Below are 14,179 nucleotides of genomic sequence, written 5' to 3' on the forward strand. Positions count from 1 at the left end.
TATAACAGACTTAATTGTCAGGTTTGGTGTAAATAGCTTCCCTTTCTACTGTTTCCTTCTTAACTTCCCCTTCTCTTTCTTGCCCCCTTCTCTGTCCCCCTCCTCTTTTACCCCTGTCTCTCTTCCCCTTCCCTCCTCCTTAGCTCTAGCTCTCTCGCACTGTTTCTTTTTTCTTCTTTCTTCATATTTCTTTGTGATTTTCCCTTCTACTAATTCACAGTTCTCTCTTCACTTCTAAAGTGCATTGACAAGTATGATACAATTGATCATTTTCAATCTAAAGAAATTTGTTTTTTTTTTGTATTTAAAGTATTTTTCACTTGGTTATTCTAATTTTCATCCTTATTCCTTAATTCCTTCTTTTTTCCTCTCCCTCTTTTTTTCTGACTGTATAGTTTCATCTGATTCCCATTAAAATATATGAAAATCAATTCCAAAACTGTTTTGATGTATATAGTGTCATCTAGTGCAAATCATTTCTATTACTTGTTATGATTGAGAGCTAACCTAATGAGTATTGCTGGAACACAAAATATAACATGTTGACGTGATGGATCTGGACTCATTACTATGCAACTGATATTTCATTTTGGTTGACATGAAGGAGATTATGGCATTATGCATGAGGGTATTCTCAGCTTTCTGGGCATGCATCATTTCACATTATAAATGGCTGGAAACTACATTTCGTCTGAAACCGGTTCGACTCCATTTTTTTTTGGAAGACGAAAGCAATCAAAATTAGATGGTAATGCCTCCCGAGGTTATTTTTGTGATTAATCCCTTGGCCCTGAATTAGGGATCACTAGCAGATTTAGTTGGTGATTTTTCCTTTTTTGAATGTCGTCTTCTATATTTCTTTCACCCATTCAGTGCCCCACTTTTAATTTCATGATAGCCACTGAGGGGGTCATTCTTTACAAGACATGCTCATGGGGCGTCAACTTTGAAATTTCGTAGATTCAGAGAGAAATGCATAGAGAAGGCTGGACATCAATGTCACTGGTGGAGGTGGTGGTTACTGTAATGATGATGATGACAATGGTGGTCATGGTGGTGGTGGTTGTGGTGATGATGATGGTGATGATGATGACGACAATGGTGGTCATGGTGGTGGTGGTGATGATGATGATGATGATGATGATGATAGTGATGATGCTGATGATTGTCCCCAAAATTATGATTATGATCATGATGATATTCTTCTGATGTTGATAATGATGATTGTTAGGAGGATGATTGTGATAATTACACTTAGGGAACATACTCCTTGTTCGAAACCATAGTCCGTTGCAAGACAATCAAATGTCAAATGGTGCAAGTGTTCCAAATAAACCCGACATCATTAGTAATATCCAAAATAATCATGAAAATCTCCCCTATTCTTTCATCCTACAGCACCACCAGTTATCACAGTTGGCCTGACTAACGAGGCTGGTATTGAAGGGGGCACTGCAATCTTCTACTGCAAGGCGACGGGTGACCCCGCCCCAACGTTTCAGTGGTACCGAAGCAAGAAGAGGGTGCGTGGAACTCGTTTTGAGATCGTTGAGATGGAGGGAGGATCCGTGCTGAGGATATCGCCCCTTCGAATTAAAGGTGGTAGCGGTGACCATGAACACCCGGTGATGTGTGAGGCAACCAACGAAGATGGCAGAGCCACAACGCAAGCAAGGCTGATGGTTTACGAAGGTAAGCGTCAGGACTGGGATTATATGGTCAAGGATCTGGGACTTCCTAACACCAAGGTTTTTGATGGATTGAAAATGTGAAAATACCTTTTCATAGATAACAACTGTTCTTTTTTTGTAGTATTTTATACTCTTTAAATTGTAGGTTTTATGAAGAAACTTTTTTCTCATCGTTTAATACACCTGTCGAGTGGAGCAAGTTGAAAGTACCCTTTTTTACCCCCATTTTTTTTCTTCATCCCTTAAAATTTGGCAGTTCTCTTTTACAGGGTTGACATCCATGCCTTTTTATTATTGGTACCTGGTTAATGTTTTGAATAAAATGATTAGGCAACAACGATTTTTAAAACCTACTTGAAATTTTTAGAAAATATAGTAGTCAATGGGACAAAAGATCTAAATGAATTCAAAAGAATTGTAATAGTTCTTAGTTTCACTGAGCAAGTTAATTACAAATTCAATATGATAAGAAAGGGATGGAAAAGATGTTACTAGGCCTTTTCATGGGTTAAATAAGAACAATTCAAGGTCTGTAAGCGATTATGAATGTATCCCTATCCAAAACAGATCACATTCATTTGCAACGGAGTAGTACACATAATGGTGACCTAATAATGAACTATGTTAGCTTAATGAGGTGTCATGGCTAGACCCTACAGCCCTCTTCTAATTAAATCGAACCTAATTGACATATAGCCTTTTAGCGTCAATGAGCACTCATATTTGCCAACATGAATATCTAAGTTAATGAAGTAATGGTATGGGCTACCTACATGTATATGATGCCATTATTTTATGATGGGTGTTATGATATCTATAGCCAGTGCATACCATACGGGTATAAATTGTGGATTTTTTTTTAGAACTCTCTGTCTTGTAGTGTTCAAAATGCATCAGAAAATATCGAAGTATAAATCTTGATTCCAAAAAGTCCCTTCGTATCCTGGAAAAGACGCTATGTTATTAGTATTTAAATATGATTGTACACATATTTCATATTCAATAATCCAAGAATATGGCTACAATTTTCTTTATTGACGTTGGTCTTCAAAGTTCTTTTTACGTCTTATGGTGATCAGATTCCCCAATCATTATTGAGACAGGGATCAACTACTTTATAGGCCTATATACATGCTATATGTAAAATCAAGCTTCTGTAGACACAGAAGTAGGAGAAAAGGCCATTTGGACATAATTTCATAAGGGGCTTTGTTAAAGAGGGCAGGGGTGTTTTGAAGAGTTGTCCCTCCTTATTTGATACCTGTGTACATTGCGTGATATGAAGATTTGCAGTTCGCTGCAGGAACAAAATTGATTTTTCCATTGATTGGGGGATGAAATTGGGTTATTCAAACGATGGCCTACTTTTTTTAGGAACTATATTGTGTACTGAACATGCTCTTAAGGCTAAATAGATTTGCGGCATCTCTACTTCATTCATGAAAGTAATCGTGTTGATAAATGGATGTTTGTAATTCTCCATGTTCCTCGTCTTTTCAGCTTGTGAAAGACAATGCGAGGTGCATTGCAAAAGGAAATGATCATGTTTTCATTTTCGGATATTTTGTTGCGTGTTCGCCTCAATAGATGTGGTGAAGTTATTTGTGTGTATGTGTTTATTGAGATTCATGACGGGAACGGATGTTTTACAATGGGACAGGGTTGCTCAACTTTCTTTCCCCCAACCCTCCACCTCCCTCCCTCCCATCTCTTTCTTTTTCTCTTTGCACATTTTGTATACCATACAGTTTATTATAATCAAACTTGTTTACTACAATACCTGTTTATCAAAGCGAACTCAGATCTGGTGCCATGATGGCCCTTTGAGGCACGGGAGATCATTCATTTTAAGTGAATCATCAAATCAAACACAATCGGTGTCTGTTTATCACAGTACTTATTAAAACCCAGCAACATGATTTTAAAAAGAAAAGAAAAAAAAATGAAAATGAGATGTAATTGAGCAGATAGTTACACGGTTCACCGGCGGAGCAGATCAAATGCTTCCAAGGCATAAAAACATGTTTTTAATTGGGTGTCAAGCTGGGCGAATCCACCATGGAGCTTTTCACGAAGTGTCTTGCCGCTGATTTCTGCCTGTTAGATGCGCTCTCAGCCAATCAGATACAAGTATTTTAGTAGCTTATAACGGTAATTGTTGGTTGCTTCATGAAAGGTTCCCCTGACCTTCTATGGATGATTCATTCAAAATTCATCTCATGACTTTCAAGATATGGTGATCATCTGGATTCGGCAACCTCCTGGGTGAAATGAAATTTATCGAAGAGATGAATATTCTTATAGTATTTCAAAGAAGGGTTTAGGCCTATTTAAAGTAATGTTTCATGCCTATAATTTTGTGAACTGACGGACCTTATTTCTCTCAGTAGCCAGTTGTTTGCAAACAAAGAGAAGCACAATTTGGTATTCTTGATTAACAAAAGAAATATGATGTATGAATAAATGAATTATCATTTAATTATATGAATGATCAGTCCACGATTATCATCTATTGGCACTTAACATTTCTCAAAAAAGCTTTTCGCAATCCCCTCCATAATATCCAATTGATGGTTGCCTCGAAATTAAAGCATCCGTGATAAAACCCATATCAAGGGTTGTCAAAATTTGATGGATTTTGATGGAAATTTCAAGTTAACGGCACTTTCAGTGAATACAGAATATTTTGTATGCAGTTCTGGTGAGATTGAATTTTACGATTTAAAAAAAAAAAAAAAAGTGCCATAAAAAAACTCTTTCAGTTGTAACTGATGTGGTGCAATTACTGCTACTCTTAGCAGTAGTAATTTTCTCATACCAGGAAGCGGATTTTAGACTGAAATAAAAGGGGGGTAAATATTGTGGTCGTTAGAAACCCACAAGGCACAATTAGCCCATAGAACAATATTATTCAGTTGTGATATTTCAGAACAAGACCATTTCCTGTGAGTACAATATACTGTTGCAGCCATTTTTAAGTTACATTATATATTATATACTACCTCCTTTTCTCACTACACCATTTCCCTGGAGTGGATACATATCCAAAATGGATAATAAAGAGGAAAAAAATTGTTTTCCGATTATAACAGAAAAAAAACTTAATGATTGTCTGTTTTCCATTATATGTTACCATGAATAATATATTTGGAAAACATTACCATTACCTTACTGTTAGCAAAACAACAACTTCCATTTTCAAATTGATTTGCTTCTCTGTGATCTCAGTCGTACTCGATAAAAAAAATGAGGATGCAATCATGATATCCTTGAATTATTTAAATGAAATTATCACGAGCTACTGTTCTAACTTGACCTAGAAAAAAAAGATGAATTTGAAATTGGATGTGAATATTGAACAGAGGGACATGAATATCCTTGTTCTTGGATTAGGGGATTAGAGAGTAATCGAGCGGCTTGTGTTTTGAAAACCCCAGTCTGACACCAGGGTCAGCGTTGAAAAGTAAGCTGGCAACGGATGACTTGCTTGAGGACATCATCTGCAGGAACAGTCTGGGGCCACGGCGCCAGCATTGGAGTCTGAGTTCATTGTCATAATCGGCTTTCGTTCCCATGTTTGTATAGGGGTTTACTGGCTGGGGTGTATACAGGGGTAATTATGTTGCAGGTCTGGACTGGATGAACCATTCGGATCCAGACTTGTTGGCAGGCTGTTACAATGGACTTTGATTACACCCATTACGAGCTTGACAGTCTTTTCTTTGATGCACGAACCTGCTCCAAAAGGCCAACTTTTCATGGTCTGTAGGTCAAGTGTATTTTGACTTCATCTTGTTTGATTAGGCCCTAATTTTTGCAGTGAAAGAATGGATATATATGTCAGTTACTGTAAAAGCATACAACAATAGAGAATTAGGTCGTTATTTTCATAATATGATTAGGGTTTGTAATAGCTTTCTGTAAGCCAAAAGCCAGGTAGTATGTGAGACTTCTAAAGAAAGCAGTATGCCATGAAAATGGTGATTTTTGTGTTTTTGATACGGTCTTAAAAAAGTCATAATTGTTTGAATGCTTACTTGTTCAAGAACAGTTTTGCACATTGAAGAGATTGTAAACCTGAATTAAGAATATGGTAAGTACTTCAAATAAGAATCACCTGAGAAGGAGATTGTTGAAGGAAAATTTAGGTTTTGTAATGCATTTCAAAATTAAAAAAGGACAAGTCTTTTAGGATAAAGTCTTTAAGAAAATTTTTCAAAGTTACTTCAGAAAATTAAATTTAGAACATAAATGTGTTTTGCCTTTATAATTGCTCTTGCTGTGAATTTAACAAGATAGAAGGATGAACTGTGGGAAAATAAGCCCATTATTAAGAAAAGCCAAATTTCAGGAAGTCAAACAATGAAAACTTTGTATCCTTTGGGCTAAAATCAAATACTCAAGATCAAGTCATTTCTTTGTTGAGTATTCTTTGAAAGCGGCACAGCCTGATTTTCCTGTCAACTTGAGCAGAAGATATTGAGCTTTGTGATGAATATTTCTTCACACAAATGTATGCTTCGTTTTCCATGGAAGAAGGTGCAAATAAAGAGACGTGTGGAGAGTCGAGCTTTTCCATTCTTCAGTTGTCGAGAATACTGGCTTAGCACCCCAAGTCAAGGTTGGTTATGTCAAATTGAAAGAAAAGTGGATGACAGAAATTGGAAGAAGAAGTATTGAGGCAAGCCCCCCCCCCCTCAAAAAAAGGGGGGAAGAAAAGTTCCATGAATAAAATGAAAGAAAACCAGATCTAAATGGTATTGGATATTGACATTAAAATAAAGCCGAGTGTCTGGTCATGGTTTGGAACAGTGGTTTCTTGCAAATCATGTGAATGACTATTCTGCCCCTCCTCTTGCTAACGTTTCTATTTTTGTTTCACATCTCGTATTTTGGTGTCAAAGTCACAGTACTTTTCTCAGCTTTTCACCTGTCTCTTCCAGTGCATGAGTGCGTTCTCAGGTACCCATATTTGCACACTTCCACCATCTTGTTTCCCCTTGTAATCTTCACCCGTTGTCAAAGACATGAAAGGTTATTCCACAGACTGTTGAAAATGTTATTTGATTTTCCATCCATGCGAACCTGTGGTGTCTGGCTAGTGTTGTCTGCTGTAGTGTTTTTATACCACCTCTGACTGTCGATTCTTGCGATGGGATGAGAAAAGATTGAAAAAATATCTTTCAAATCAGATGAAGAGAAATTTTTTTTTGATTACATTTCAATGGTCAAACCTATGTAGAACTTGAGAATGGAAATGAAATATCACTCCCCAACCTGATAGCATACCATACCCCGTCCAGACAGTACAAACAAGAAAAAATTGAAATGATTATGTCATATAAATGCTATATAATCATCATTTTTGCCATCGTCTTCGTCATGGCTGTTATCGTCGTCGTCGTTGTCATTGTAAGCATCATCATTATCATCACCACCACCACAACCACCTCTACCTCCATACCAACATCATCATCATCACAATTACCAATGATGAACTGCAAGATGTACACTGATAGTTGCAGTTCTATTGTTTGACTCTTCACCTAACTCGATACTCCTCAACATTTGCAATTTAAATGGAAAGTGGAAGATGAGAGAAAAATCAATTTGAATTTGTTGAACGTAACCCAGAGCTTGTGCAAGCCAAGACAGGGTTGTCAGTTGGGACAGAATGATACTGGAAGGAAAGATTGCAGAATTACCAGCACAAGCCTAAAATTCTAAAATTCAAAATAATGCCTGCTTAGCAATGTCATCATTGCAATCATATCTATTATTTTCAGATGTAGGCAACATCAGTAATATGTGCCAAGTGCCAAATATACTAGTATTTGCGAGGAATAGACTGATGGAATTTTGATATGAATAATAATAATAGCAGCAGCAGTAGTAGTAATAATAGTGTTAGTGGTAGTAGTAGCAGCAGTAGTAGTAGTGGTAGTAGTAGTAGTAGAAGTAGTAATAGTATACTACTACTAACCATACTACTATTACTACCACTACTACCACTACTATCGTTACTACCCTACTACCGCTACGACTACGTTTACTACTACTACTACTACTACCACTACTACCGCTACTACTACCACTGATACTACTACTATTGCTACTATTACTACTACTACTACTACCACTACTACTACTACTACTACTACCACTACTACCACTACTACCACTACTACTACTACTACTACTACTACTACTTCTACTTCTACTAGTACTGCAACTACTTCTACTACCGCTACTACCACTACTACTACTATTATAGTACTCATGTCTGTGAGATAAAACAGTCCTGGCACTCCTTAATTTATTTAAGGAAAGTAACAGTAAAATTATTGTAAACTTCAATGAAATGCAAATCAATGCTAACAAACTTCGGGATTTTATTTTTCTTCTTCGAATCTCCCAATACTGCCATACAGTAGACATCTTAAAGTTTAACATGACGAGATATTATCACTCTTTGCATTATAAACCATGATAAATCCTAGTAAAGCCTCATTTTCCTTAGCTTCAGGGGGATGAATTGCAGATGGTGTTCTGAGGGATGATCAGGATATTTCGGATCATGTCTCATTATGCTTTGTAGCAAATAGATTCATTCTTAGTCCGACAATGAATCTTCCTATCGCTTGCAGCAAATCCCTGACAAGGTGTCTTATTAGCTATCTGGGGATCATTTTGCTTTGTTGGGATTCAAGAGGCTCATTATTGTAACTAGTCGGGATAATGCACGGAACTTGTCTTCACTCTCTTTCGTTTCATTCTCTGAATGATTTGTTTCTTCCTCCCCTCATTCCTTTCCATGTTAAAAGATATTCTTCCGTTGGTGTTGATGTTTTCTTGACACTCTTCTCTCCCCAAATTCCCTCTCATCTCTCTTTCTGTCGCTCTTACCCCCCCCTTCTCCATCTCTTCCTTCTCTCTCTGCCTTTGCCTTTTTTCTCTGTATAGCCTTTATGTCTCTTTATTTCTGTATGTTACTCACCTGTCTCTCTCTGTCTCTATCTCCCTCTGTATCTCTCTGTCTTTAACTTCTTTCTCTGTTTCTCTCCCTTCTCTTTCAAGTTCCTTCCTCCCTTCTCTTTACCCATCCCGACCTCCCAATCATTTCACCCCAAGTTGAGGAGGATTTTCCTCTCATCCCTCCTTGAGCTGGCGTGAAAACAGGGAACCGAAGCCAGAAATAACATTTCTATTTTACATTCCCTTCTTGAAAAAAAAAATTGGTTGGCTTTACACGGATGATTGGGATAAAGTCAGGATTATTTCGTGAGGGAAATGCACTGAAAGCCGATCAGACCTCCAAACCGTAAAAGAAGTTTTTCCCCCACGTATGTACTTTGACGATCATGTTGCATGTATGTTTAGCCTTGTGATGATTGTGAAGTCCAGATAGAAAGTATGAAAGTGGAATCGTCTCAAGATGCTCCTGCAACAATAGGATGTTCAGCAGCTGTTTTGTTGCAACAAGCAGACATACATTTCTTCCTCTATTTGAATTACCCAGAGTCTTATCTTTTTGGTAGTTTGCATGGTATGTGGCTGTGATTGCTATTGGTGAGGCTGTTAAAATTATGGTTAAAAAATTCCTTGTCACAATCATCAGTGAAGTCGTTGACTTATCCGAGGGAGGGGCAAGGAAGTTCACAGAATACTTCAAAGGCTGCGAATGCCCTTAGGTGAAGAAGTTCTTTTCTTGTAATATGAAGATATTGTTTGCCATGCTTGCTTCCCCATTTGTTCTGTCTCAGAATGATCTTACAGAGTTAACATGTAGACTCAATCTCTATCTCACTCTTCGTCAGGACACTCCAAGCTGTCCGATATCCCCTTCCCATCCGATCAATCTCCTTGGCCTCGGAAGCCCCCCACCATCCACCCACATCTTCAAGGGTGGCAGGTAGCGCACTAGAGATGGTGAGCACCTTTATGGTCTCGGGTAACCCCAATCGATACCTGTGCCTTGCTTCCGCAAACATCCAGCCTCTTCTTTCCGTGGTCCACCTCTAGAAAGAGGATGTCAGGAAGCGGCAAGTTCATGCCATTACAGTTGGGTCAGCCTGCCTCCTCTTTCATTAGGTTTCCAAACTAGCCATCTTGAGGATATCGGTGACACTGTCAATATGCAGTCTTTGGCTTTTAATCCCAGATCTTGGGACTTCCTCTTCAAAGTCAATGACAATGCTTGGGGGTTCTACGTTCCTTACCTCCTGTCTCATTTGAATATCTATTTATGCTCTGTGATGCCAGTTATCACACACACAAAAAAAAACAGTGACTCATGCTTTGGTAAATTTATTCCAAGCCATAATTAAGGCATTAATGTACAGAGCACATTCATGACTTCTTAGCAATTCTCAGTGGCATCTCTTTGATGATGTTTCTTTTGAGCCAATCAGAATCAAGGATTTCAGGATGTTTCAACAATAGTGAAAATGTACTGCCTATTTGTTTCATGAAAGACTTCCTAGGGTGTTACGCAAACACTGTCCTGTACTATTAACTTCCGTTCCATTCTTCTGAGGCAGACTTAAAAAAATCTTAATTTTTAAAAGGTGTATTATGTAAACTAACTGAAATATTTCAATTTCAGTTGTGGTGTCATGGTTTAGTCTTTAACCGAGTGTCGAGGTTTGGAATGACACCCGGCGCTAATGTTCTTTGGCAAGGCACTTAGCCACATTTGTCACTCTCCACCCAGGTGTTACATTGGTACCTGGTAGGATGTGAACGTCAATGCGATTAGATTGGCACGTGTGCACCGATAAACGGATGCCTTGCCAAGATGGTGCACTTATATGTGGAACAGTGATGGATCCTATGACCGGGGTGATAATAATTTTAATGGAAAGAGCATATTAACCAATGTATGAAGCGTTATATAATTGTAACCATTATTATCATTTACAAAATGGAAATATAGGTGTAAGGTTACTGACAGATTCACCCACCATGCCTGCAAGGTAAACGGATAATTTTTTGAAAATTTTCCCACAACCAGATTACAGAGGACTCGCTTCCTCTGAATAGCTTTCATTAGTCAGATCTGCTTTTGATAATCCTAGAATTCTGACCTTGATTTCATAGTAAGCCCCTTTATTCTTAGAGGGCTTCATCAACCCAATTTCATTTTTGTAGCTGATTGTTCCCTGAGGAGAAGAAAAGCTGTCAGCGAAAGATCCTGTACAGTCAATAATAGCAGATGAAATTCATATTTTTCAAGTGCCTGTATTGTTTACATCAAGAAAGAATCGATGGTTAGTGGATTCATCCTCTTGTTAGCTTAATCCAAATAGGATGGGAAGTCTGAACACAGAATTAAACAGACTAGTTCTTTCGAAGGCTCCGTGAGAATCATTTCTCGATCATTGAACTATTTCATATACAGAATTATTTAAAATATGTCGATATTATTCCTTCGTGAAAAGGGTGTTTTCAAACTTAGCCACAATAACATGGTCAATTAGTTCTGATTTGTGCCAAAATATATGTACTTTTCTTGTTCTCGGCGTTGGAATTCAGGTCTGGGCAGGTAAACAAGTTTTGAAACGTGTACATCACTGTCAGAAGTTGATAGTAAACACATCCATCATACCAGAATATTTCTGATTCATATTATTCTATCGAACAGAATTAGGTAATCACAACAAAATTGCTTAGAATTCACATACTAGTTACCTTCCCAAAACCGAATCCTGTTAATGATTCTCACAACTGCATTACCAAAAAAAGTACAACAAATGTATTTACTCTCTTAAATAGTCATAGTTCAATATTTTGCCCACTTTTTTATCGGGAGTCATTTACCTGCCTGACTTGTTTTGAATCGGCACCCGATATTGCTCCATATTCTGGCATTGTTCAGCCGGGGATTATCTCTGCTTTGTACAAAAGGGGCTGCACGAAATCATATTTGTTGAGAAAATCACATGGCAAATATTGCTCTGTGGAAGCAAAAGGGAGAAAATATGGCTCAAAGTTGAAATGAGAAAAAACCTTGAGTGTGCAGTTGCTTGGTTTCATTTTAATACGACAATTTCAGCTGTATGTGAAACTTGGGTATTGCAGTTTTTGTGATATTTGTGAAACCTGTGCTCAGCCTACATTGGGGATGGGATGACGGCATTGGTGTGCTTTTTCAATGAAGTTAGAATCAAGACTTCAAAATTTGTATTTTCCTTGTCAAATATTATTTGATGTGGCAGGACTGTAATTTGGTTTCTATGTAGCTATGAATTTGAAGAATGGAAAAATGGGACGTGATGATCTGCAAATTGGTTTTTCTTAGCACTAAAAAAGAGTGACCCCAAGCTAGATTTCAATTTCTATCAGTCATAATTTGCACTGGTGTATCCGCTGTAAAATGTCAAAGAATTTGTCATAGTAATATAATTTTCCCTATTTTATCAGAAGTTTGGCTCTACCTGATATGCCGCCTGTTCAGTTCCGTTGCTGCCTTCTTCACATCAGTTTGACTATATATTTTTTCATCCTCTGGAATAATTAATATATAGATGTTTGCTCTGTGCATTTATGGTGGAGGAGATTTGCCTCTCTATACCCAGGTGCATATTATGTATGAAGTTGATAAAGACTGAGTTTTCAGAAATGCATGTATGTAGAAGCTATTTTCCAAGTAAAATATTGACAGTTTTGGTGAATATTGTAGTGATTTACCAGTACTACTTAAAAAAGCAACATAACATTCAGTTATTCCAAGCATGAAATGGAGCAATTAAAATCGGAGCCAGTGTTTGTGAAGCCTATTCCCTAAAGACTGCCCCCTCTCTCTCCACCTTGATATGCATTAGACAAATCTCTAGCTATTCCCAGCGACGGCACAAGATAAAATTGCCTTGCGTGGCGGAGTGATTACGTGCAAGCGAGCCATCTCACGCTCCATTGCACACCGGCAAATCGTTTGCTGCACATGGCAGAAAAGGATCGCAAAGGCAGTGTGTCCGTTTACATGGGCTGATGCTGAAGAGTATTTTGGAATTTATGAGGTGGAACATCGTCTTATAAAGTTGTCATGGCAATAAGAAATGGGAATATTTGATGTGATAACATAATGATACATACAAGTAGAAGGTATCAAGAAAGTTAACAAAACAGTATAGGCCTAAATGAAAGATTTTGATGTTCATGAATCACAATTTCTTAGAAGTGTATTCAAGATTATCTTCTTTAAAAGAATTCAACAAAATAAGAACAAACCCTAAGAAACAGAATATTAGGAATTGTAATAGCAAACCTAAGACAATAAAGGAATATAATGGATATAAAAATAAATACTGGAGCAGAATCTGCAATTGAATTTCATCATTGGGAATGTATATGAATCTCTTAAAACTATGAATAAAGGAGTTTGCACAAATGGTCATGTGACTTACATGGCTATTGCAATCATTATTGTTGATCGTGAAATGTGGCTCAACCAATTTTGAAAGCTCCTGTAGATGGAAATTATTATTTGAAAAAAGGAGCCCAAGGCTAATGGGTGTGTGTTGAGGAAAGTGACTTTAATAGAAGAATCTGGTGAAATAAAGCCGAATAATCAATAATAAAATCTGGAAAAGACAAATAGCAGCAACGCCAGATAACTCAGGGAAAAAATTAGTAAGCACTCGTAGATCAATTTTTACCCAGAATGCATCACGATGAGCGCAAGATAAAGACATCGACATCGACGATGTCAGAGTTCAACCACCACAAACCCTTCAGCCTCAAGCCAGGCAAAAGTAAAATGAGAAAGAAAAATCATTGGAGTACTCTCTCAACACATTAGCCTGGGGAAACATACCGCCAACAAATGTATTCATCTTCATGCCCAAAACTACTCCCACAATGTTCCCTCTCTGGCTATACGCGGACCCTTAATGACCCCACGGTGACCACTAACGATTACCCGCTCTCCACTCGGTCATTATTCACTTTGAATATAGCTCCCTCGCTTGCCTGAAAGCAGACAAATTAAACCATCCTCCAAAGAAAGGGAGTATTTTTCTCTTATCTTCAAGTGCTATAGGATTGAGAAATTATTCTTTTTACATTCCCAGCCTATGCTCATCACATAATTCATATTTTTGTCGGAGGAATTCAGAATTCTGATAGCATAGACTGATATGTTCACAGTTTGACGACAGCTCTTGGCTCGGCTGAAGAAATTTTGTGACACATTTATGAAAAAAAAATGTATTATTCCCTCCATGTATTTTGTGATTTATGAAGCTTGTCAGAAAAAAGAAGAAAATGATGGATATCGATAGATTTATTCATAGGACTCGTTGGGTTGTTGTTTTATAAGGATATACATGTAAGATGATTATCATATAGCAAAACCAGTTGTAAATAAAATGGAGAATTTGGCATTTATCTTGAGGTATGCCTCTTCAAATGCTGCTCTCACTTCAATATATACACGGTCTTATAATTTTAATTGCATTTTAATAGTCCCTATGTAATGTTTATAAGCT

The 14,179-nt window shown here is 37.5% G+C and overlaps 1 protein-coding gene across 2 annotated transcripts in view; it reads left to right on the forward strand.

The window, feature by feature from the left end:
- Positions 1-1,369: 1,369 nt before the first annotated feature.
- The window catches only part of LOC121423593 (tyrosine-protein phosphatase Lar-like), a 66,565-nt gene continuing 53,755 nt past the window's right edge, over positions 1,370-14,179 (forward strand). For both annotated transcript variants that reach the window (XM_041618968.1, XM_041618969.1), the window contains exon 1: positions 1,370-1,692. In XM_041618968.1, coding sequence (XP_041474902.1) covers positions 1,554-1,692 — 139 coding nt within the window. In that variant the 5' untranslated portion in view covers positions 1,370-1,553. The remainder of the gene's footprint in view (positions 1,693-14,179) is intronic.

This window comes from Lytechinus variegatus, chromosome 11 (genome assembly GCF_018143015.1).
Source record: "Lytechinus variegatus isolate NC3 chromosome 11, Lvar_3.0, whole genome shotgun sequence".
NCBI classification, from domain to species: domain Eukaryota; kingdom Metazoa; phylum Echinodermata; class Echinoidea; order Temnopleuroida; family Toxopneustidae; genus Lytechinus; species Lytechinus variegatus.